General features: G+C 48.2%; 1 protein-coding gene across 1 annotated transcript; it reads right to left on the bottom strand.

Annotated features, from left to right (window-relative positions):
* Positions 1 to 649: 649 nt before the first annotated feature.
* Positions 650 to 25,530, bottom strand: LOC111674023 (serine/threonine-protein phosphatase 2A regulatory subunit B'' subunit gamma-like). Its single transcript, XM_023432753.1, has 2 exons — positions 25,403 to 25,530; positions 650 to 1,100 (listed from the first exon to the last, which is right to left on the bottom strand). Exons 1-2 carry the CDS (start codon positions 25,513 to 25,515, stop codon positions 989 to 991), a joined length of 225 nt encoding a protein of 74 aa, XP_023288521.1. The 5' UTR covers positions 25,516 to 25,530; the 3' UTR covers positions 650 to 988.
* Between the last annotated feature and the right edge of the window lie 830 nt (positions 25,531 to 26,360).

The raw sequence follows: 26,360 nt of genomic DNA, 5'->3' as shown, positions 1-26,360 counted from the left end.
CTCATTTCCCATGAAAAGCTCAAATCAATTATTTTTTCCAACAATAACAGAACATTCATTCCATTAGTCTCAGCTAAAATCTTTTTGCCAAATGTCACAGTATATTTGGTTTCACGTATGTTGTATGTATAAGATTTCCTGCTTCCACAAACCAAAGACAAATATTAAAAACTATATCGACACAAATACAAAAATTAGAAACTAAATTTGAAAACAATATTTTATTTGGCGAGCACACGAGGTATTCTTCTAGCATATGATCATTTTGGTTCTAAGCTAATACAAAAATTGCAAAAAGGGTGATTTAAGCGGGGCAAGATTGCGGATGTACTTCTGAACCATTCGAGTTCAATGAGTAGTTCTACTAAAAATAAAATGTTAATGTGTGTTTTTACGTGATCAATTTTGGAAAAAAACATTCCTTCCTGGTTAAAACTGTTTACAAATTACATTGATTGAACTTTTTATCATAAACATGATTACTTATGAAAAATTTCGCTCGTAAACTTTCTTTAAACTAAGTATTTGAAAATCAAAAGAAAAACCAAAAGTTGGAGAAGAGATAGAATCGTTAGTGTAACGATGTCAGATGATCGTCCTGATGAAAATGTTCAAACTGCATAGGAAATAATTGCAAATATAGCAGTCGTCGATATAAAAAATCATCTTTTTTATTTTCATGGTAATAACGAAACGTTTTCAACTACAGTAATCTGACGGTTTATTGTAAGTAATATTTTTCTTATAATCAGAAGTAAATCAAAATTCAATACGGTTATTCTATATCAGTCTCTATAAATACAAATTCGCGATTACAAAATAAGGAATCTTCCCCCTCATTCGGAATTATTAGTTTACAGAATGGATGAACAGTGAAGGGCATTAGTGAATTAACTGCCCTTTCCAAGGTTTGACAATAGAATCGCTGCTCTTCTGTGCATATTAGTTTTTGAAATGTTGTTTGACCCATCAGCTTTTAATCTTCGAATTAAACACGAGATGATTCGTCTCCAGTATCAGCTGCCATTGCCTCACGATTTTCATATGCCCAAAAACCATGAAATTCTATTAGAATGCTGACCATAGTGTCACCTTGACCACTGTAACATAAAAATATAATACTAAATTAAAAATTGGTGCTAATAAAACATTTAAAATATCCAGTGCCCCAAAAAATGATGACATGTACTGATTAGAGTACCTTAATATAATACTGTAATGGTGTGCAGTTTTGGTCCGTGCCTAAACGCAACGAAAAATTGCATCCTTCGAGGGTTCGAGCCTCACGACTCCTGAGACCGAATGTAATTTAAATTGTATTATGTAAAAGAAAACGAGACTGGCGAGAGAGCGAGGAAAGCGTTTCACGAACGATCAGCTGAGCGCGTCAATATTACGGATTTCGGGAGGCCTGTCCGCGAGAACCGGTTCAAGTGAGTTTTTCTAAGACTAAACGCTCCGGCGCCGTTCTGTCTAAGTGAAATTTGGCAATGTAAATTACTGGGAAGGTTCTTAAATCTCCGACCTCTTTAATTTAATTAGGTGCAGTCCTAATTGGATTAAGGGGGTTTTTCCCTGACTCATGTGTTCGGATCAGGAGAGGAAAGGAAAGGAAATGATCATCAGTAAGAACGGCTTATTCCATCAACGGTGCGTTCTATTTGTTCATCATCGAATCGACAAAGGAATATGGAAACATGGGAGCAAAGGTTCTTTGGATAATTTTCTTTGGGGTAGGATTCAGATCGGACTTAATAACCGTCCTCGCGACTCTCCGCGTTTCCCCTTCCCTACGTCTCGAATTCTTACCGACACGTCTGATTTGAAACTCGGCCGCTGATAGGATCGAAATACAGAGTTGTTAACTTACAGCTTCAATGAGAAATTGGGACTTAATTCCGGTGGCTGATCAGCCCTACTTGAAATAATACTCTTCAATTAATTTGGACTCGCGGACTAAAATCACCTGCGGATTTATGTGTCTTTCAGAGTTATTCCCTCCGGGTTTTAGTATCACATAGACTATGTTATCCAGCTGCGGATATTGGCTGGGTTAAGGTTTTATGGAGTAGGAATTCCGATCTCAGTCGCAGCGTGTGATCTGGAGGACACGAAGGTAGGATTTTTGTACAGGATTTTAGTGAACTAGGATGTGGGTGTGGTTGCTATGCCAGGCCCACTGGAACACCGAACTTGAAAATAATCATATAAAAATCCATTCGTTCTTATCGAGATGCTTTATCCGCACTCGAATCGTGAGCGGCAATGCTCGGTCATTGAGTTTCGATGGATCTCTAAAGAACTCCCTCGTTCAGGTGACTGTCCGACTCGGATCGTGGGCAGCAATGTTCGGTCACCGAGGGACGAACAGTCTTCCAATGAGGTTATTTTCGCGGTTTTAGAGATGCCAAAAGAGAGTGATTATACTTAAATTTTAACTTTTCACTGCATGTCTTGTCTTAGCTGTATTGACTATTATTGCTACCGACGCTATCTTTCATTTATCGCTTAGTTTTATTTCTGTTTTAGTTCCTAGCCATATATTTCTTATTTTAAGTTTGTCTTAGGGTATTTAATTTAGACTACTTGATTTCCCATTTATTTTATTTTATTTTATATTGCATTCGATTATCTAATTAATTAATTTTTTTTATACGCTATCGCTTTTCCTAACTTTATATCTTCGTGTTTCTTCTTCCTAGGATTTTCTACATTCGTTAATTTATTCCTTACTTTTATTTTGGTTTATATTGTGTTGTATTACGTCGTATATGTTATATTATTCTACCCTGGGTATACCGCCCGCTGATTTAATTCTAGTGCCTCTTTTACTTTGCATATCTATGGTTAAACTTTCATTCGTGGTTGTAGTTCACACCTTAACTGATTTCCTCAGTTATTTTAACGTTTAATTTTCGCGACCATTCGAACCATTTCAACCCCCCCCGGTCACTTTTAATCTCATCTGCTTCGTTTAGTCTTTTCATATAGGTTTTATCCCCTCCAGTGCCGATTTCGAGTTAGTTCGAATTACACTTTCACTTAATTTTGCTATTTTACGTTATTCGTCGCGCTCTTAATGTATCCCGATTTATTTAACCGGCTAATCCGTTTTTGATCCGATTTTGATCACCGGCGCCTCCAATTTTATAGGATATCCATGGGAAAATCCGTTTCGATTTGAAGCCGCGATGTTGATACCTGATCCACATGTGTGCCCTTGTGCATCTTCTATTTTTGTTATTTTCTCGCGATTTGATTTCACAACGGCCCTAACCTCTATCATGTTATTCCCTAATCGTTCGACTACCTCAAGAGCATGATTAAATGCCGAGTAATTGACCCTAACCTTGTCCACAACCTCATGCAGCTTTTAAGTTTTGATTTCTAATTGTTCTGTATGTAACGCTTCGATACGCTCCTGATATTTCCTGTAATCTGTCGCATATTTTTCCTGGAGCTCTTTGAATCTCCCATCGCAACTCCTAATTTTTTCATTTTGAGACGCGAATCTTGCGATTTTGCTCAGCTGTTCGCATTTCTTGCGCTAAGTTCTTTGTACGAAGGGCAGTACTGGCCACGAGACCTGAGTCGACCGTTATAGCATACGTATCATTAATCGGCGAATTGCTAAGATTAACTTCTTTATCCTGACCGGTAGCCATTTTATCGCAGAATTTTGTTCTTAATTTTAATTTTTATTTGCTTGATTTTTGAGGGCTGATCGCTGCGATCTCCCACTCTGCAGTCGCCAGCCCCACGTTGGGCGCCAATTGGAATGGTATGCAGTTTTGGTTCGTGCCTAATGCAACGAAAAACTGCATCCTTCGAGGGTTCAAGCCTCACGTCTCCTGATACCGAAATTAATTTAAATCTAGGATCAAATTTCAAGTGTCAGGATTAGCATAAACGGTTGATTTATTAATAAAAAAATTAATATAAAGAAATTGAATATATTGAAGAGTACGTCTTAAAGATCTCAGAAAAAGGGACTTGATTTTCCCTACGACTTCGCTCGAGCTCTCCTCAGTCAGAACTAACTCCCATTCGATCATTCTCATCCAGCCTCACTCTAACTTCTTTCTCACTCAATTCATATTCCTCACTCTCTCATTCCCACACTCATCAATAAATTTCTTTGTGCAGCAAAAATCTCACTCACTGAGTCATACGGCCGCTCGCACTTCACGAACTCTCAACCACGCATAAACAGTATCACCTATCGAGCTGTCATTTAATCTAAATACTTCTCATTTCACCCCACAATCATACAAACATTACATTTCACTCTAACTTCTAGTTAGTCTTATTCTTAATCTTTATTGCCTTATTGGCGACACAACTATTCGTATAGCTAAACGCTTTAATTTTTTTTATTCTATTAACTTTATTGGACTGCACAGGGCACTGACACAACATAAATTCTAGTCTGTAAATGAACGAGACTGGCGAGACAGCGAGGAGAGCGTTTTACGAACGATCAGCCGAGCGCGTCAATATTACGGATTTTGGGAGGCCTGTCCGCGAGAACCGGTTCGAGCGAATTTTTCTAAGACTAAGCGCTCTGGCGCCGTCCTGTCTAAGTGCAATTTGACCGAGAATCATTTCCTTTCGTTTCCTCTCCCGATCCGAGCAGGTGGGTCAGGGGAAAATCCCCTTAATCCAATTAGGACTGCACCTAATTAAATTAAAGAGGCCGGGAATTCAAAAACCTTCCCAGGAATTTAAATCGCCAAATTTCATTCAGACAGGACGGCGCCGGAGCGCTCAGTCTTAGAAACACTCGCTCGAACTGGTTCTGGCGGACAGGCCTTCCGAAATCCGTAATATTGATGCGCTCAGCTGATCGTTCGTGAAACGCTCTCCTCGCTCTCTCGCCAGTCTCGTTTTCTTTTACATATTAGAATTTAAATTAATTTCGGTCTCAGGAGTCTCTGAGGCTCGAACCCTGGAAGGATGCTGCTTTTCGTTGCATTACGCACGGACCAAAACTGCATTCCATTACAATACCTTATAGTATAATATATTATATTACTTCATGTGTTACGACTCGATGCAGTCTAGTTAAAAATCTAGATTTTAAAGTTAAAATAAAATCGGGTTCAGAGAAACCGAGCCCTGCACCGGGAAGAAGTAAAGTGCAGAGCTAGCATTCCAGAGGTGTGCACGGGCTAGCGCTGGCTGAAGTCCCCGCGACGTCGGAAAGTCCCCGGGCGCGAAACCCCGCGTCAGCACCAGGAGGCGCTACCGAGCTCTAGAAAACCGAAGACGCAGCAAAAGGTGGACCCCACCATGGAGGGCTCTAGCTCCTACTCCTTGATCTGGAGGCTGCGGAAAACCTGGAGCTCGGCCGGGAACGCACTCCGTTTTGAATTTTGGAGCGTTTAGCATCCGCAATCTAAGAAGAAGCCGACGAGCAGAGTGAGGAAGGGAATTGACAAATAGCACTCAGGCTATTCGGAAGGCATCAGAAACCAGAGGCCCAGCACCGGATCCTTTTTTCCCCCGAAACTCCAATCACCAAAGGTTAACATTGAAGCAATTTTCAATTTCAACTGTTACGTAGGTACCTTCCGTACCCTAAAATAGGGAAAAATCCTATTTTTTCATTAACCGGAGTCAGCCATGGAAATCCGAGTACAGAAACGCGAATCTCTTGCGAAAGAATCCAACGAGTTCACCGGCCAAAAGGCTCCAAAAGTCATCGGCCGACCCGGGGCAAACAACCTGAGGACTCCGCAACGCATCAGCACGACTCCGAAGTCCACCCTCACCTGCGCCCTAGGAAACCCCCACCAATTGGAATATCCTGCTAATAAAACCAGCAGTCCGATCAGAAGTCGGGGGAGTCAGTCTTTTAGTCAATTTGTGATAAGTCAACGTCAGTCGTCATCGAACCCGGTACTCCGTTCCTAGCGAGTCAGAGACCGAGACCATTGGACTCCCTGCCAAAGACTACTATCCTGCGAGCTGCAGTAGCGCCATCCGGTACTCCAGCGATCCAGCCACCGAGTCAGGACTAGACGGCGGTACTGCGACGTCCGTTGGACGGGAGGCTTCTAGGAGACCTCCAACCCTAGGGTACGCCACGGGACGAAGGTGTTCACGCACTGTCATCCGACCGGGTCGATCAAAAGAGACTGTCACCGATTACGGCCACTGAACAAACCAGGTAGAGGATCCTTCGCAAGCTCGATTCATCCTCATTTTCAATCTAGTTTACTTATTAACCCTTCATCTCCGACCAAAACCGAATACTAATCATTATCGCGATTTCCATGCCTTGCTCCGGTTAACCGAATAGATTAAGAACCCATCAATTTTCTTTTAACAGCTGAGCTCGAATCTCAGCAACGCGAGATAGAATCACGCGCAGACCACCATTAAAATATCAAAAATTCCCGCGTCAGCACTCCGGCGTCCAGTAACCTGCCGCCGCTAAAGCGCGCTATCGCGACACCCGAACCTCCACGACGCGGAAGTATACTAATCCAGAGAAATTAGGTCAAGGCACCTCGTGTGCTCCTCACAGCTGACTGTAGTTCAAACGTCGCGTACGAATAAATACAACTCTTATCGCCACAGAGCCTTTCGTTCGCACCCCCTTTTTATCCTTCACTCTCCTAGATCCCACCAGAGGAATTGATCTAGCCGCTCGGATCAATCTCCTCACAAACGCAAAATAAACGTTACGCACAAGATTTGGGTAATCTCCATCCGAATTACCCCTGCCTCGCATCCGCTCGGCCGCCCCGTAACACAACCCTTCGTTTGTATCACGGTCAATTGTCCTTTCCTCCAATAGTAGCTTCTCGGGTCGATTTGTCCGCATTGTCGGTATTACTTTCACTGCCGAACCTATTGCCCGGATATTAAATTTTGAGAATTACTCTAAATGTTGTATTGAATTAATTGAGATTTTTCGATTTTAGATTGTGGATTTTTGCAGACTTAGATTGTTTTGTCTGACTTAATCGAGTCTCGCGTAATGTTGAACTTATAATTCGGAAGCTAAATTTAATTTTGACACATTCGGCGGTGGAAGGTGCTTGAGGTTTCTGAAGTATTGTATTTTGTCTCTGTGAGTTAATATAGAAATTTGATTGCGCAATTTGAACGTCCACTGAACCTGTATTTGATATCGGTCTGTGCATTTTATGTATTTCATTGAATGTTACTATTGTGAGTGTTTCCCTCCTAATTTTAAGCGATCCCGGAATTGTTTCTAGTGGTGCCTTATCGATATTTAATTCGAATCACCTATTTTTTGGATACTTAATTTTATACTTAGAAGTTTTGATTCCTTAAGAAATCTTTTCAAGTCCTATCCTAATCAAATAATTCTTTTATATTAAAGTCATACTCTTAAATTTTGCTTTTAAATTTTGCTCTTAGATTTTGTTTTTAAAATTCGGATGTTGAATTTGGGTACAACCCCACCTGTAGAGCGACACGAAGGACCCCGGTTTCAATTTTTGTTAAGGAAGGTTCGTGATCTTGAACTTCTGGTATTTGTCATTTCACTGTATAGCGTACCTTTGAAATTTTTATTCTTTTATCTCTGCATTGCTCCGATCATTGATTCCGTATATTTCGGGCAACACCCAGAATTGTATTTGAGAAGACATTTTAAATTTGTTGATTAGTAATAAAGGTTTGTTAATTGTTAATAACCCTATTATTGTTTCTTTTCGTCCTTGACCCTCTGTGAACCCCAGTCCCTGGCTCTACGATTGAATTCGTGGCCAAAAAGGGGGTTTGATCCGTGCTGCAGGTAAGTTGATCTGAGTGCGGATCAAGATTTGTTACGATTTTGACATAACACATGTACTGATTATTTTTGTCATCACCATGCTTTTTTGTACATTCTAGAAAAAGAGAGTCCTGGAGTCGTTTGAAGAAGATAAAATTCTTGCCTGTGGATAAGTAATAATCAAGAGGCGCGGTTGCGTGTTAGGCAAATTTACAGGCGTCGACTGAGTGCTACTATTTTGCTCTAATACTCTAAATATCGCTCTAACAGGCATTTAATTTTCTTTAGATGGTCAGTACCAGTATAAGAAAACTTTAGAAGATTTTTTGGTCTACATAAATGGCTTAAATATCCTAGTAACCGGAAGTCGGCCGTTTTAACTTGATGACGTCAAAAGTGAGAAAATCGCATGAAATTCCCAACAGCTATTTTTCGCAGTGAGACACTTTCCAGCAAGGACTGGCACTGGGAGAAACTAGATATTTATGAAATGTGTCGAATGGTCAGTTTTTGACGGATCATGTACCAGGAAACGAGATATCAATTTCTGAAAATCGGCATGCCAAGGCCAATGACATTTACGATTCCGAGGCAATAATAACAAAATAGACACGATATCATCACAAACATGGACCGTCGAATCCATTTAACAGATCTACTAATTACTTCGGCACCAATAATTCGACGAAAAAGTAAATAACCTAGAAGAATAGTAAAGAGCAATTTTCCAGTATTTCAGCTGTTATTTTCCACGTCGTGAGTTTGAGGCATCTACTTCCAGATGGCAAGCTAGGCGCCGTGGCATGGCTACCAATCACTTATTTAACCCTTTGGATACTAAAGGCGCCTGAAGACGTCCGACATTTAGTCCAATGTATTGCTTACACACATTGATGAATTTGGCCCACATGTCGAAAGGGTTCCGTAGTCAAAGGTAAATAATATATACATGAAAACAGAAATAGTATATCGTGGATCAAGGGCATCGAAATGACCTTTCGCCCATGACACAGGATATTTTTTGTCTAATTCCCTTGGCAATAAAGTTCACACAAATACTTTACGTCCGGTGAAGCGGACGTAAAATTTTTGTTCGCCCCTCCACTTAAGGGTATGTGAAAGTGGCATCTGAAGAGTCAATGGTTCATGAAACTTTTCTCCGAAATGGGTGTGCCGCATCGTTTCAAACTTTACAACGTGAATGTGGAGGCTAAAAAGAAGGTCTTGACACTCGTAAAATTGTATTTTTTACAACAAATTTTAAAAATATGTATGAATAAATTTTGAAAAAATTTAAATTTAATGAATTTCAGGACCTTTCTTATACCCTTCATATTTATATTGTAAAGTTTGTATCGATTCGGTACACCCAGTTTGAAGAAAAGTTTCACGAACGATAACTCTTTGACGTCACTTTTACAGCATCTTAACCAGCCTGAAAGTGGACGTTTACAGCCTGCTTTGCATGCCTTAATAGGCGCGTTTTCGAAGGGAGTTGGAAACAAAAGAAGTATATTCATTCAAGCAGGCGCTTAAGGTGATACGAAAGGGTGTGTGTGTGTATATTGTAACGCGATTTTTCCTCCATCTGAAAAATCTCGCGCACCTTCGTCGATCCACGCTTTCGCCTCCCTCCCCGTTCTCCGACTATTCAATGGGCGCCAGTTGATTTTTGGGTCCCCGGAACCAACAAACCGGTCTAAGCCGAATCGTAACTCGTAATTGCAAACCTATCACCTAAATTTTATCACAAAACGGAGAGAAGGGCGGCGAGAGAGGACTCGGACGGCATGTCCCGGGTCGCTCAGGAGGCAAGTTGTGGAGAGTTAGGGTCGGGGTCGTAACTGACCTAAGGGAGTAGGTGTCAAAAGCTATACTTTAGCGGATAATGAGGAAAGTGGTATATTCTCACATAATGCCAGATACTCTAGTACATATTTTTACGCGTTCGAACATCGCGGCCGGAAGAGAGGTCCTTCGGTGATCGTCCTCAGATCTCCCTAGGACGTGCAGGTGTCCGGAATGCCATGAACCTCGACCAATAGACGCGAAATTGGGGTCCCCTGGACTCTGATATCGTAAACGGAACGGAACGGTAGCGTATGGAACTCCATGCTCACCCTGGAGTTACCTGGAACGGACGTGAACGGACTCAGCTTTCCATAGGACGCGCAGGCGTCCGTAACGCCATGAGCCTCGACCGATAGACGCGAGATTGGGATCCCCTGGGCTCTGATATCGTAAACGGACGGAACGGTAGCGTACAGAACTCCCTACTCACCCTGGAGTTCCCTGGAACGGACGTGAACGGAACCCTAAGGTCTCACTGGAGCCATCGACCGGCACCTCTCCCTCGGTCCTCTTCTTCACACATCCACTCGCGGCACTCACTCGGGTCAGACTCTCTTTTCGAAAACCCACGCAACCCGAAAATCCAGACATATTTCTCCCCCTCGGCGTACCCGGCGAGTCAGGGGAGGGGAACGTTCGGTACCTTGGAGGTCGCAGGGGTTGTCACCGGGTCCCCGGAAAGTGGTAGGGGAATTCGCGAGGCCGATGAGGAATCCGCCGGCGGGCCTCCCCCTGGGATCGACCTTGGCGGTGAAGGACGACCCTTCTAATCTAATGCCACGGCTTCCTCGGCAGTGGCTGTGGCCTGTCCACCGCGCGAGGCCTGCCACCCGTATCTCTTGGCGCCTCCGGGCCTCACCAGGTCGATCCTCTCCAACTCGGGGCGCTGGGATCACCAGACCGCTGGCCCTTGCCGGAGAACTTCCTCGGTCGGAGCACTCCACCCGGTTGGGAGACTCCATGGGTCCTCCCGGTGACCTCGCAGAATTCCCCCCGTGGGACGAGGGGTCCCACTCCCCGGATGTTAAGGGGAGTCTGGGCCCCTTCCTCGACCTCCTCACGTCCCTCCCCTCGCTCGATCCCGCGGGTGCCGAGGGGTCCTGGAGCAGCACTGCACCTTTACTAGTCTCCTCACACCATCCTTAGGGTTTCCCGGAGATCCCGTATCGTCTACTGCGGTTGTGGTCCTGGGACGGACGAAAATCCGTCACAATATATATTGTGACAATGCACCCAGTGGGCGATCGCCCCAGGGCTCCAAATGTTAAACCTCCATCCTGAAAACCATTAAAATCCTGTCCGAAGGCAGGGGTATTATATTTTAATTGTATCATTTCATCCACGTCTTATTTCAACACGCTCGGCGCTCAAGGTCGAGGAGGAGAGGAATCCGAATATCCGTCGCGCTACCTTTCGTTTCTTTTTTGTATCATAAGTTGTGTATAGCTTAGAAGTAAGGACGTCCTCGCGGTGAGGCGAGTGCGGACAAGAAGATAACATCCATCGCGGGACAAGGGCGCCCTCGAGGGACCTCAGAAAAGGACGACAACGGTGGCAGAGGAGCCTCACCCCACCGCTGCCCATGAGTGCCGGGGCCGTGCGGAGTAGGGCTGAACCGAGCCACCCGCGACCCTGCGCTTGACGGCGAGGGCCGACCCCTGGTGGCGTCGCTGGGTCACCGGGTCCGTATCCAGATTTCCGGCCTCTCACGGATGGCGGGAGGGCGCATTGCCGGTGGCCGTTGGCCCCCCCGCCGTGTCCTTTGACCCCCCCCCCGTCCTCTGAAGTCCCTCTAAGGGCGGCAAGGAGGGGTCCCAATTGCGTCGACCTCCTACGCCGAGGCCAGGCCGCGGTGACCCCAGGGCGGAAGGGCCCACTGGTCCCCTTACCCAGGAGCCGTTGCATCCAAGGATGTCAGCACCCCCGGGCTACATCGCGAGAAATCCTGGCTCAAGGGAGCCCAGGATCGGCGCCACCGAGTCCCCGAGGAGCTACGCCCCTGGACCACACTCACAAGATGACGTCACGCTCCTGCAGTGCGCCCGATAGAACCGCGAAAACAACTTCAAATCCGGCGTGCGAACCTGCGCGCCGGCCCAGTTCATGTCGTGGCTGTCATCATACGAAATCCTCGAAATTCCGAACGTGACCGCTGTCAATTGGCCGACGCAACTTGGCAGCCGACGGCAACCAATCAACAAAAACTTCGAGCCGCCGAGCCTGCCCGGAGGAGCGCGGTCAGGACCCGGTCTTCTTGGTCTGCGAGCGATGAGCTGTCCAGACGTTGAATCCGCTGCCTCCACACCACCCCTTGCACCGCTACCTCGACGCACATACGCCACTACGTGGGGAGCATCGCCACCGCTGGTCGACCTCCAGGGCACTGAGGAAGCACCGTCGCACTCGCCGAGCCCGAGGTTCGAGAGTACAGTACAATTTCAGTACATTTTTAGTCGGTTTTTGGTTTAGATCCCCTCTTTCGCGTTTTTCCTCGGGTAACCCGTTGCCGGGCCACGCGCCACGTGGTCGGCCCTTCCGCTAATCAGCCAGGATACCGCGTGATCAGCCTCTTTTGATTCTCTCTGTCTAGTCTCGTGTGAGCGGCCATTTGTTGATTAGGACGGCCAAAGTCTCGTGTGAGCGACCATTTCTCGATATTGACGGTCTAGTCTCGTGTGAGCGGCCTAATTGTATTTTTGCGGCCAAAGTCTCTGCCTCTCTCCTCGGTCGGATCAAGAAGCCGTGTCGACTCGAATCAAGGATGCTGTCTGGAGCGGTCGACACGTTTATTACCTTGTTGTACGTTTGCGTCGCCAGCTCTGGCGGAACGTTTCCCAAAACCTATGAAAATTCCTTTGCCTCCAGACCCGACGACCTCGAGTGCCCTGAAGGCGCCGTGGGCTGCACTTCGACCCAACGGGTACAACCGCAACGCTCATTCGGGAGCGCCGAGGGTCCGTCTCCGGGTCTACCCTTGCTCCCTCTCCCTCGCTCTCATGGCCGAGTCCTATCCGGCCGCCCTCGCCATCGAGGCCTACCCGGCTCTCGCCGGCGGGTTGAGCGCCCCGGGGCCATCAGCCGGCGCACGTGTTCCTCTTGACCCATGCGCCGGGGCGCCGGGACCGCTCGCCTGGCGCTCACCCCGTGCAATGGGGTAGGAACGCCGAAAAACAATTCGGGAAGGCTCCCCGATCGCGGGACTCGCGTCCCCGCGATCAAAATCCCGCAATCGGGCACGAGACCCCCGCCTCCTCCATCTGCATCCCCCGGGCGCCCAAGCCGTGGCTCCCCCCCTCCGGGGGGAGGGGGGGGGGCACCGAAGGGCCCGGATCAGGCCTCGGCGCTATCCCTTACCCACCCCTCTGACCTTCTCGCAACTCATCCCCCGATTCCGCGACGGCCAGGCAACCGCAAGATTAATCGAGCGATGAAACAAAACCGGGGCCGTGGCGGCGCGTGACTCCGGTCCCGACGCCTCTATGCCTCCCCGGAAAAATCCTGCGAGGCGCGCCACTCAGAAACGAGAAAGCCCGGTGTAGCCTCGCCAAAAAATGTTTAGACAAGGAGGTTCTCTTACGGGACGGCGCTAGAGTAAGATAGCATTAAGGACTTTTTGGGTATAAATACAGGTACCCCGGGACCCGAAGATCAGTCGTCTGTACCCGGTCATCCCGAACGACCGAAGGTTCTCTAAATATAACTCGCATCATCGTCAAAATCGTTTCCTCCATCGCTACCTCCGCTACCACCCGTACCTTCGGCACGGACGCGTCTGCCGGCCCGCTCGCGCCTCGAGACGCCCACAGCGCCGCGCCCTCGCGCCCCGCTACGCGAACGTACGCTTTGCCGCAGAGCGCGCTCCGCTACGCGGACGGACGTTCTACCGCCGGACGCGCTCCGCCTCGCGGACGTACGACCTGCGGCCGGACGCATCCGCACTCCACCCCGCGAGCCCGCGGATCCCGACGGGCCCTAGCGCGCCGCCGTCCGCGACATTCGGCCTCGCAGCACCGAGCGCCATGGAGCCCACGCTGCCCCCGCCGCTATGCCCCCCCCCCCCGCGCCACAAGCGGTGAGGCCGCTAAAGAGCGCGGGCCTGCGCCCAGAGACGCAACACCGCGGAGGCCGAGAAGGTCGAGCCCCCTGCGCCAACCCCCCCTCCCGTCGTCACTCCGGACGCCGGAGGACCAACCGGGGATCCGGTCACCGCCGCCCTCCCGACCGAGACCCCGACCGGTTGCTCGCTCGGGCGGAAACCAAGGGGTGGTTCTCCCCGGAGGCCTCGGCGATCTTCGCCAACCCGGCTGCTCGTCACCGGGCCCTCGACCCGCTGATCGCGCAGGTGTTCCACCACATCTGCGGGCCGCCCCCCGGACCAGCGTCTTCACCACAGCCGAGGACGCCACCGTGAGCGCTCCCTAGGACGTCGGTGCAAACTACACCACCGCCCACCTCGGTCTCCCCGCTGCCGCTGACGCCGCCGGTCGCACGGCCGTCGACCCCGGCCGCCGGCCTGAGGTCCGCCTGGGGCTCGTCCTGCCCTCCCACGCCGGGCAAGGGAATCCCGGGCCACCTCGGACGCTCCGCCTCCCCGGAGATCCCGTCCAGTAGCAGCTACGCCCGGCCAAGCGAACAGCCGGCTTCCTGGCTGATCTCACCACCGCCGAGCCCCCCCTCCCCCCGGTCCGTCAAGCTCGCCCGTCGACTGGAGAAACTTTTCGGACCGACGCAGGGAACTCGGGGCGCTCCCCCCCCCCCCGGGGTCCATGGGAGGCGGAGAGTGGAGCGGCCTGGCGGCCCTGGCCGTCCTCGTTCTCGGGGTTTACTACTGGTGGTTCCGGGCCCTACTCCGGAGAGTGCATTCCGACCGCCCGGACACCTTCGACCTCCCGGAGTATCCCGCCATGCCACACTTCGACCTCTGAGCAATCGAGAGGGAAACCCACCGGACCGCGACGCGAGCAACGCGGGGGCGTCTCCCCCCTCTCCCGCCCACCGCGACGCCGCAGTTGAGCCGAGGCAGGGGAACCGCGAGTGCCGCAAGGACGAACTCACCGCGACCGCGAGGACAACCTTTTTTTCGCGAAGTGCAAACTTCATTTAATTTAATTCCCGTTTTCGCGAAGTGCGAACTCAAATTCATTTCGCGAAGTGCGAACGTTAGTTAATTCCATTTCATTTTTCGCGAGGTGCGAATTTTCAAAGTCAGTTTCCTTTTTTTGCGAAGTACGAACTTTATTTAATTTAAATTCCGTTTTCGCGAAATGCGAATCCCCCTGTAATCCCCTCTTTCCGAGCTGGAAATTTCTTGTGGAACCGTGCCGGCTTTCGACTTAGCCGCTCCATTTCTAAATCGACCACTGAATATATGTCCAGTATTTCAACCACCGTAAAATGTTAATTTCGCGATTCGAACAAAATTTAGTTAGATTTTAGTTATTTCCGAGCGAGTATCGCGTATGAAAATTTAATGTGTCCGAAACTTTGCGAATCTCGTGTCGATTATTTGCGCCGACCTTTTGAAATTGCTGCCTTTTCTTGCGCTTCTTTTATTCTTTTTTTGGTGTTATTGCTGCCTACTCGCGAAACCTTTAATTTATTTTGCTTGCGTATTTGACAGATTGCCGTCCGTTCACCTTTAAATATTTTCTTCGCGAATTTAGTCTTCTAATATTTCCCGATTTAATTTAGTTCCGGGTAGGTAATTGCGCGCGTGCCATTCTTACTTTTCGCGTTATCTTGGACTTAATTCATATTCTTCTTCCGTAGCCGAGCCCAATCTTATAGTCGAAGATATAGTTTCGCGTAGTTATTTTGGCTGTTTACGAGCCACCGTTTTTTTTTCCGTGCGCCTCGCCGCGCGCATCGTCCCTTCGAGTGCGAGCGCGCGCTCCGTCAGCCGGGCCGGTAGCCAGATTGTGGGCCCGCCGATGGCCATTTTGTGAAATTGTTAAATTCAATTCTTTTCAGTTGTGAATAAATAGATCATTAATTTAATTCCGCCTCTGGTTTGCTTTCTCGAAAGGACCCCGCCCTCTCCGCGGTCGCTTGGGTGTACTGAGCTAGCCCGATTAATTTTCGTCGTCGGCGACGCTGTGTCTCGTCTCGTATCGCTACTTTCCGTTCAATTTTTGCGTGTCTGGGACATTAGAATAATTTTCGCTTCTGTTAGTTGAGGGATCGACCCTTCGGGCCTTACGCTGGTGCGAAACCGTGGGTGGGTTGGGAGATTCATCACTGGTGCGTGAGCTCCCGTACGCTGGTGCGAGCCCCGACGGATTAGGCTCGTACGGTTCGGGTCCCGGATTGGCCCTTTGGATGGCCTGGCGCCCAAGAATTTTGTTTGGGCGTTATCTCAGTAAAAATAACGCCACAATATATATAGTGTGTATGCGCGCGCGCGCGTGCGTGTGTGTGTGCGTGTGTGTGTGTGCGCGCGCGCGCGCGCGTGTGAATGATTTTTCCCGGTTTCGGGAACGAAACACTAAATTGGGCGCCAGGTCTCCCCGGAGGCCAAAAATACTCAACGGCAAACTCTCCACTCTCGAAAACCTCAACGACTCAAAATTTCAGAACTCTCGAACGAATCTCGACAATCTCAAAATTAACTCAACGGAGTAGGCTCGAACGATCTCCGCCTCAACGATTGTCGCGGCGCGGCCGACTAGCTCAGAGCGCGCACGCGCCAAGGTTCGGAGAGGGCGAGGGTAAGACCAAGATACGGGGGAAAAAGGGGAAAACCTCAACAAATTTGGGGATTTATCATAGGCTCGGGGAAGGCAGGGGAATTCAGCCGTTCTACTCAAAAGAAAAACCAATTCAAATCTGGTATCAATTTGTGACAAATTTAGTTTAACAATAAAAAGAAAAAGAAAACAATTAGATTAACAAAATTACGTGAGACAACAGAAATGTGGAAAGAAAATAGGGTTCGGCGGAAGGCCGCCCAAAAGACAATTAAATTTGAAAGGTAATTCTCGCGAGACAATTAGGCGAGAGATAATTAAAGCACGAAATAGAAAATCGGTTACGGGTCGGATACCAAGAACAAAAAAAACGGCTTTCTCGGGTTGTCACCGGGAAAGACGAGTTAGCGCGAAAGGCGCAAAACGATTCGCTATAAAGGACAAAATTTGTCACCTAAATTCACATCGCACTCAATCAAATTTACAAATTTCCACAATTCAAATATTTAAGGGTTTGCGCTTGCGTTTATGGACTAATTAGCTCCAAATTATACGAACTATTCTCTACAATTCTCGACTCTAAATTTCCGCAATGTTATACAAAATTTACTCGACGGACGAGTCGCGAGAATACTCTCAAAATTATTCTGCAACGTAAACTCAAAAATCGAAATTTTGACCGGAAGAAAATCTGGATTTTCGGGGAAACAAAATGGGTCGCAGACGCGAGCGACCACGCGATCGCCGCGCGGCTTCTCCGCCTCCGATCCTGCGGGAAAGAAAATGAACCCTCCTCAGACCCAACTTCTGGCCGTGGCAAAAGACTCTACTATTCTCGAAAACTAGGTTCGGCGGAAGTCAAAACCATTCGCCAACTTCCGCCAGTCAATGAAAATTACTACGAAGAAACCCGAATTTCACGGCCAGACAACAAAAAAAGACTCAAACTGCGCGCTTCTACTCAAAAGGGCGCGACCGAAAATTACAAAGAAAATGGCGAGAAAACTACGGGACACGACTCGAAGAAAACGAAAAGTCGCCCTTGTGTCCGCCGGAGGAACCCCGCGGTCTCCCGAGAGGCTAACTCAAATCTCGGTTTCCGTGAGTCGCAGGCCCCACCAGGGCAATCCGGAAGATCGCCCGTGTGAGACTAACGAATACCGACTACGTGGTACGCTTCCGCTCACCGGCGCGACACGATCCGTGCCCTATGACCACACGGATTTACGCGGCGACTCTAATACTTCCCCCATCAAGGAGACAAAGAAAACGAAAAGGGGGTCCTCGATTGAGCACGTAGCACTTACTTTACTCTAGAAAATTCGCCGCCGCTCGCCGGCCCCTCGGCTAAGTCCCTCAACGAGTCGGGAAGGTCTTCGGGTCTTCAAGCACGGGAGACAATTAGACAATTTTCAAGAAAACTGTGTCCGTTGCAGGTCCGGTCGGTCCAACGGTCGTAGACGGAGAAGATCGGAGCTCTCTGTGCGCCGTCCTATATAGGGCTTTGGCTGGCCAGTCCGAATTCCAATCGGCGTCGTTGATTGGCCGAGAGGCTCCTTAGCACCAGATTTTCGGCGGAATCGGCGTGCGCCGGCTCGATTCCTAGGGCAAGGGGTTGCGGCGGCGCGGTCTCCGTGCGCGGTTGCTGGGCAACGGCGTTGCGCGCCTGGCGCACGTCGAGCCGCCGGCGATGCCTTGGCCGTGCCGAGCGGTGATCCGTCGGGTCCCGGCGGGCCCTGGTCCTCTGGGCCCCCGATGTTTTCACCTCCGGGGGATCTTGGCTCACCCGGGAACGGACCCTTGGGTAAGCCCCGGGTACTCTGGCGAGGGCGTAGCATCCAGGCCTCGCCTCGTCGGTGGCAGCCAGGGTCATCAGAGCTCCTGCCTTCTGGTCCGGCTCCTGTTATACTCGTTATACGTTATACTCGCTCGGAAATAATTAAGATCCCACTAATTATACTCGGATTAAGAAACTAACATTTTACAATAGTTGAAAATCCGGACATATATTTACTTTTCGATTTAGAAATGGAACGGCTAAATCGAAAGCAGGCACTGTTCTACAAGAAATATCCAGCTCGAAAAGGGGGAATTACAGAGGGGTTCGCCTTTCGCGAAAACGGAATTTTAGGTTATAACGGGTTGCACTTCGCGAAAACAGATTTTAATTCAAATAAAGTTCGCACTTCGCGAAAAAAGGAAAACTGACTTTGAAAATTCGCCCTCCCGAAAAATGTCATATATTAATTACGATTTACACTTCGCGAAAATGGGAATTATTTAAACAAAGTTCGCTCTTCGCGAAAACAAAAGGACATTAATGTGTCAACCGCTCAAAACAGCATCCTTGAGTTCGGGTCGACACGGCTTCTTGATCCGACTGAGGAGAGAGGCAGCAATGAGATATTTTAATTCAGCAAGGCCGTTCACACGAGACTTTGGCCGAAATAATACAACTAGGCCGCTCACACAAGACTTTAGCCGCGAAAATATAATTAGGCCGCTCACACCAGACTAGGTCGAAAGAAACAAAAGAGGCTGATCACGCGAGACCCTGGCCGATTAGACAGCGGAAGGGCCGACCGCGTGGCGCGCGGCCCGGCGATGGGTTACCCGGGGAAAAACGTGAAAGAGGGAAACTAACAAAATGGCTACTCAAAATCTAATCAATTTATTATACGCTCAAACCTCGGGCTCGGCGAGTGTGACGGTCCTCCTGATGTCTTCCTGTAGTGGAGGTAGTGATGGCAGGACGAAGGCAGCGGAATCGATGTCCTTACGGCTCGACGCTCACGGACCAAGAACACCGGGTCCTCGCCGCGGTCCTCCGGGAAGGCTCGGCGGCTCGAAGTTTTTGTTGATTGGCCGCCGTCGGCTGCCAAATTGCGTCGGCCAATTGACAGCGGTCACGTTCTGAATTTCAAGGATTTTCGGTGATGACAGCCGCGGCGCAGGTTCGCGCGCTGGATTTGAAGCGGATCCCGCGGTCCAATTGGGGCGCGCGGCCGGCGCGTGACGTCATCCGCAGGTCCAGGGACGCAGCTCCTCGGGGACTCGGTGGTCCTGGGCTTCCTTGAGGCAAGATTCCTCGCGATTTTGCCCGGGGGTGCCGATATCCCTCGATGCAACGGCTCCCGGGTAAGAGGGCACCAGTGGGCCCTTCCGCCCTGGGGTCACCGCGGCCTGGCCTCGGCGTAGGAGGGCGACGCAATTGGGACCCCCCCTCACCACCCTTTTATGGATTCCCTTGAGTCTAAGATCACGGCGGGGGGTCCACGGCCACCGGCAATGCGCCGTCCTCCCGCCATCAGTGAAGGGCCGGAAATCCGGGTACGGACGCGGTGACCCAGCGACGCCACCATGGGTCGACCCTTGCCGTCAAGCGCAGGTACGCGGGTGGCTCAGTTCGGCCCTACTCCGCGCGGCCCCGGCATCCATGGGCGGCGGCGGGGCGAGGCCTCTCTGCCACCGTTGTCGTCCTTTTCTGCGGTCCCTTGAGGGCGCCCTTGTCCCGCGATGAATGTCATCTTCTTGCGCGCACTCGCCTTAGCCTCCAAAAGGCACGACGTTGGGTGGGAGTCCACGCGGCCAAGGGCCATCCGTAAACCTCTGCGTGATGGAGGTAGATGCGGACCCCCATGGGTCCGTAACGAAACGGCAAATGGCTACTGAGGAACTGTGAGAGATGCTCGCTCTGCGGAGCTGATCGCACTCTCGTTCCCCCTAGAGTTACCGGCGACAGGTTTCCCTCATCATAGAAATACTCCTCGACCAGACGGCCGGAATACGTTGGGTAACCCATCCCGTGTTCCGGATTTCCGGGTGCGGGTTGGGGGCCGACACCATCGGCCGTAATAAGAAGGCCGGCGAGCTAGTACGGGCCGATAGATGGGATAACCGATCCAAATACTCGCTGGGTTATCTTGGTCGATGGATCGGGTTCCCATCAGACCTAGCCTGGAAAGCTCGCTAAACCACGCTGGAGCATTACGTCTCAGCTGGCGCCTTGCACGAATGCTCGCACCACGCGGGTGCAGGGGAGGACCTCCACGGGGTTCCCCGCGGGCAACGGGCGGGGTCAAGTGGCCTCCCTTCGGGGAGAGCGTCGCCGAGGCCCCGACCCGGCCAGCGCCTCCCCGGGGTTTGAACGAGCGATCCGGAGTAGTCGGGTTTTTCCAGCCCGTTTTGGGCCTTCGGGCCCTCTGTGGCGGTGGGGTCGCTGGAAGTAATGGGGAGTATAACCTCTCAGAATGGGGGGGGGGGGGCGCCAGGGAGACTATAAATCTGCAGGCGTGGCCGGCTGCGCCCGATATGAAATTATGCCCACACTGGCCTCACCGCGGACGTCCTAACGTCCAAGCCATACACAACTTATAGTACAAAAAAAAAAATTACAGGTAACGTAACGGGTATTCGGACTCCTCTCCTCGTCGGCCTTGAGCGTCGAGTGTGCCGAAGTAAGACGTGGTGAAATGATACAATTAAAATATAATACCACTGCCTTCGGAAATGATTTTAATGGATTTCAGAATTATTGTTCAACATTCGGAGCCCTGGGGCGATCGCCCACCGGGTGCATTGTCACAATATATATTCGGAGAATTGGGTGTACCGATATCTTGGATGTCTCTCTCTCTCTCTCTCTCCCTCTTTACCCCGTGAATATAGAGGCCGTAAAGTAAGTCCTGAAATTCATGAAATTTCATTATCCATAAAAAATGTATTTATCATGGACTAGAACAAACCTGGCGTGGTCCGTGCACGTTTTCGATGTTTTACGCTTCTTGGACGCTTAGAATCGAAAATGAAGAGTTTCAGGACATAGCTCGAACAATTTAGAATACCGCGGAAATGGAACATTAATAAGTCAAATGGAAAAATGTGGTAAATACTTTCACCAACGATTGGAAGAGAATGCTGGCTTGTCCTGGGGCTAACAAGTGTTTTTAGAGCAGAAATTTAGTTGCAGTTAAATGTCACAGATGGCGACGTTGGTCCTAGACAGTCATTAGAATAATGAATTCACAGGATTTCGACAGTTTTACATATATCTCTTTATCACTACTTTACCGAAATGACATATGGAACGGTTTCTTTCGTATAACTCTTAACATAGACTGTTACGTGGCGGCTGAGTTGCTAGCGAGGCCGGGGGAATTTCACAGATTTGTCCGGACGGTATAGTGATTGTAAAAGAATGAACTCGTACGCAGGCGTAACCAGTTTATGATTTGAGGAATATGGAGAGGATAATTCGAGCGGCTATGTCAATCTGTTTAGTGGGATCGATAGGTTTTTGGTCCTCAAAGGGTGGTTCGAACGTTGCAATGAGGACTCAGGAGAGGTTTTAAGGTTTCGTGAGAATTAAGCTGTCGTTTTATATTGAATCAAATAGTTCTATTTGCGATGCAAGGGGTACCGTGTCCATGAGGGTAAGGTGAGCAAAAGATATGCTGTGCTAAGCGGATCGTCGCGGGACGAGGCAAGGACTATGGAGGCCGCGCGCTAGCGGCTTGCGGAAATGTAACGATATATGTCCGCGTATCAATTGCGGAATGCTGACGCGATCTTCTTCGCTTGCAAGGTGCGCTTTGTCTTACTCAGCAGGGGCAGCTAATGAGTTGCGATTTATATTGTGAGGAGTTAGAATGTGGTAGTCGTTACCGGAAGGTGAATACCGTATTCTGTTGCGGGTTTAGTAATTTGGAATAGGCTTAGAAAGAGAGTGATGAAGGGTGAAAGAGTGGAGCTCTTCGAAGAGGACCTGTACCTTGGTTTTGCAGAGGCCTTTACTTCCGGTGACGTCTCTCCTACGTCCTGCCGATTGCGATGAACTGCGCATGAACGCCTTCTAACCGGGGCGTGCCCTAGAGTTGGAGCTTGCCAAGATTCTCCTGCTGGTTTGGAATTCGCAGCGTTGTCGTTCTTCTCACTGTTGGCTTGTGGATGTCGGAGTACCGAAACGCACAACTGTTACTAACGGTACGGTCAGCTCTTCAGAGAACCCCAGCCACACAGAGTGTGGACTGACTGACTGAGAACTCGGTCTTAGTACAAGAGTGGTTGACAGACTGCCGCAGACTAGTGACGTGGTCTCTTTTGGTGCCGTTTTTATACGAGATCTTATCCTTGAGATGCCTATGAAGACAGGGTCCAATTTCCTTGTTTTTGGATTTTGTTGCTAGGGCTTGATCGAACGTGATCAGGAAGTCACTATTGTAACGGGGCGAATTAGGAGCGCTTGCGCGAGACCGAAATCGACGGCGATCGACGCGTGCGCAATAACCGCAGAATTAGGCGGTGCGAAAAGGACGAGAGGTAGGAGGAAGCCGTGGAGTAGGGAGAGGCCGCGAGACTCCAGGAGACTTCAAGTAAAATTCTAAATGACAGATTAAATTTAGATATCGATGGGAACAGTCACTCAAATTTAATAGAAGTAGGATAAATTCAGGTCCCAATTGGACAAAAGTAGGAAGTTAGAATAGTCAGGAGAAAAAGCGGAGTCAAACGGACTCACAAAATATTTATGAAATAAAATTTATACACAGGAGAATTCTAAAATTAAATCCTAACCCCAGCGATCTCTTCCATCGAGGTAGCCGTCGCATCCCTAAATTCGAAATCCTTTTGAAACCCTATCCTGGGACTGTGCTATGGCAGCATCTCCCAAAAACACGAACATTAGATCGTGAAAAGAAAAAGAAAAGTGAAAGAAAAGGAGCCATACCTTCGATTGACATATGTCAATCGAAGCAGGTTCAAATAAAAACAATACAGAGAAAGTGTAGATCCGTAACTTCAGCCTTGTTAATGCGACAGCTCTGAAGCAGGAACTATCACTATTTTCAATTGTGAAAGACAGCTCGGACTCAATCATTGAGATTGCCTTCGATCTGCCGGACTTTCACAGTCGATAAGAAGAATCGGAGCACGAGGACGTGCAAAACAAAGAACCTACAACAACATCCTCTCAAACCTCAAAATCCTAAAACCAGTGGATATCCGAAGCTGGGTAACCTAAATTAAGTTGAGACTAACATCTGTAGAGCAATACTTCAGGGATCGAATTAATTAATTCAAAGCAAATTCAGGAATTCTCTAGAATCAGAAATTACTAAATTAACAGGATTCCGAAATACTTAGGAAACCAACCCATTTGCACCCACACCTTGAATCTTTTTTATCCGGATTCGATGATGAACAGTTGGCGTACTCTGATGAGATAAATCGTCAATCTGAGAGTTCAATTCCTATCCCAATCAAATCCATTACAACAAGTAAAAACAGTTAAATAATCATCAGTCAAAGTTGGTCAAGAATCTGAAAGCGTTCGAGATATCGAAACACGAGTTCGATTCGGAATTTCGGCCTAGATCAGCTGAGCGAGCGACGCCTAGACATATAAGAAACCGAAATATTGTCTGCGCGGCACGAGACATCGTGATCCTTCTCTAATTCGCACGCCTGCCTCTCTCTTACTCGGGTCTTCGCACCTCGGAAACCGGTGATTTAATTATCTCGGAAAATTCTGACGCGGCTCGGACTCACGACAGTGTGGAAAAAACGGTGCACTATGTTGACGGATGAGTAGGCCCTGTGTTTTGGTCCAGAGTGCAGTTCGGTGCGAAAGGCGTGCAAACAAGCCAAAACATTCCTCGATTGGGTTAATCAGATGATATTATTGTTGCTTTGAATTCGATATTTATCTTCCGGTAACTGACTCATACTTAATGTAATGCGCGCCTCTCTATTTTGAGGAAATAGGGTAGCCTCGTAACCGACTGTAAAAGACTTCATCATAAATATAAATGTCGGTAAGGTACCAGCTTATGTTACCACTTGAGAATTCAAAACGACATTACCACCAAAAAGGGTATAGATGAATTTTGTTTTATCGACGTCAATTAAATTTTTCAACGCCTTTCATATCATCTTAAGGAGAGTAACGTTATAAGCGCAGTCGGTACAAAGATAAACCTATCATTATTCGAGATTATTAGCCTGGAGCATCAAATTGAACAGAAAATCTCGTTCTCTGAACATGTTGAATGAGTATTGTTAACTTTAACGAAGCCATGCAGATTGGAATACTTTTCTGTCAGATATTTGGAAAAGCCTCGTTACGGAGCCTATTGGTTTATAACCGAAAATTTTGCCTCAACGTCTCGCGACTGGTCCCACGAAAGGCTATAGTAAATTATACACTTTTAAGGCCTTAAAGCGACGGAAACCTCAATCTACCATCAATTTTGAATTCGGCGCCGGTTGTCGGGTAAGATTTAAGTGTCGCCTACGAGCTCGCGGTCCGGTACCCGAAGCCACCGATTCCCCCTCTTAACACGTAGCGAGCCGATCGATCGTAGAGAATCACTCTCGAATTAACTCTCGACCCGTCCATTACTTTTGGCAATTGCGTGCTTTTAATTGTAAATTTAATTATTAAGTTAATGTAAGTAGGAAGTCCATATGGAGCAATTACGGTTAAACCAAGAGAGTCGGTTTCTTGTCAAGGACTTTCGGAAACACATTTCATTTCATAAGTACTTGCACATTCTGCTTAATCAATTCATTTAATGTTCTTGGAAATTCGGAATCTCCTTCCTTTTGGGTCATCCCATTTGAACCCTAATTAATTGTTTTGTGAAATGAAATAAATGGAATTGTTTTTGTTCATTTAATTAAAATTAACTGGCGCCCAACTCTTTTACGGCCAATTTTGAGCCCCGACAGCCCGTGACCCAGGCCGCGTCGGGAGCAGATTTTCGATATTCTATATAAAATCAAAATCGAAATAATAAAGCATAAGGAAAAAGAAAGTCCGGTCTCAGGTTGAACAGCACCGCGCGGTGCTACCGAAAGCGGTCGACGAAAAAATTCCAAGTGGAGTGAAATATAAAACATTCCATATCTCTGTATTAAATTTAACAATTGGTTTCGCGGATATTGTACATTGTGCGGTGCTTGGGCATAAGCTGAAAAGTGGCTCTGATACCAAAAATGTTTTTTCGATAAAAAACACTGCAGTAAAGTTGGTATATGTACAATCTGATCAAGGAAATAATTGTTATTGCAGTTAACCATTGACGAATATTATAAATTTAAGGAAACATACCAAGATAAGAGATCTTGCAACGTGATTTTGCAGGGATCCGCAGGTTTCACCATGTCAAATATCTCATCTTTCACATCTTCAAAACTGACCGGCTCCTGGCCGTGTATTGTCATTTGCTCTTGGATAGCCTGAAAATTGGATGAATTCAAATAGAATGTGACAGTGTGTCTACAGGTATAGTTTACATAAATAATTTATGAATGCTTTCGTAAATATTTAGATTATAAATATTGTAACGGGTCAAGCGGCTAACATGAGCCACTGTACGTTAGGACCATTATTTCGGTATACTTAGGACATGCGCAATTAGTATGGCGTAAGAGTAGGGAGGCCTCGGGAGAGGGAAGCGCGGCTCGCGAGTGCAGAGCATCGCGAGAGAAGTCACTAAGTCTGGGATATCGATCGGATATCGATCAAAGACCTTTTACTCTTGGATTAGAACCGCGAACGCGAGTAAGTCGGGAAACGTCTTTCTCCCAGATTATTGCTAGTAAATCGGGAAACGTCTTTCTCCCAGATTATTGCTAGTAAATCGGGAAACGTCTTTCTCCCAGAAATATCCTCGTTGAGGAACTGCGCGTCCCTCGGTGACCGAGTATCGCCGCTCTCGATCCGAGCCGGGCAGTTGTCTGGACGAGAAGTCGTTCGGTAGAGTTTCATCCGAAAACTCGATGACCGAGCATCGCCGCTCTCGATTCGAGTACGGACAGAACTCTCAATAGAACGAAGGAATTTGTTTTGTTTATTTTCAGGTCCGTGTTCCAGTGGGTCTGGTATAGCGACCACACCCACATCCTAGTTCTTAAAATCCTATCTCTTATAATCCTTCACTTTCATCCTCAATATCGCACGTTGCGATTGATGGCAGAATTCCGGATCCTCAAAGCCTTAACCCAGCCAATATCCGCGGCTGGATAACCTAATTTAAGTGATACTAAAACCCGGAGAAATTAACTCC

This window comes from Orussus abietinus, unplaced genomic scaffold (genome assembly GCF_000612105.2).
Source record: "Orussus abietinus isolate OABI.00-Male unplaced genomic scaffold, Oabi_2.0 scaffold420, whole genome shotgun sequence".
NCBI classification, from domain to species: Eukaryota; Metazoa; Arthropoda; class Insecta; order Hymenoptera; family Orussidae; genus Orussus; species Orussus abietinus.
This window is presented reverse-complemented; position numbering and strand designations above follow the sequence as displayed.

Excerpts from the sequence above, each read along its gene's own strand:
- LOC111674023 (XM_023432753.1), bottom strand. The coding sequence starts at position 25,515 with ATGACAATACACGGCCAGGAGCCGGTCAGTTTTGAAGATGTGAAAGAT. Across the intron at positions 1,101-25,402 it reads TTGCAAGATCTCTTATCTTG|TGGTCAAGGTGACACTATGG; the intron begins GTATGTTTCCTT and ends TTTATGTTACAG.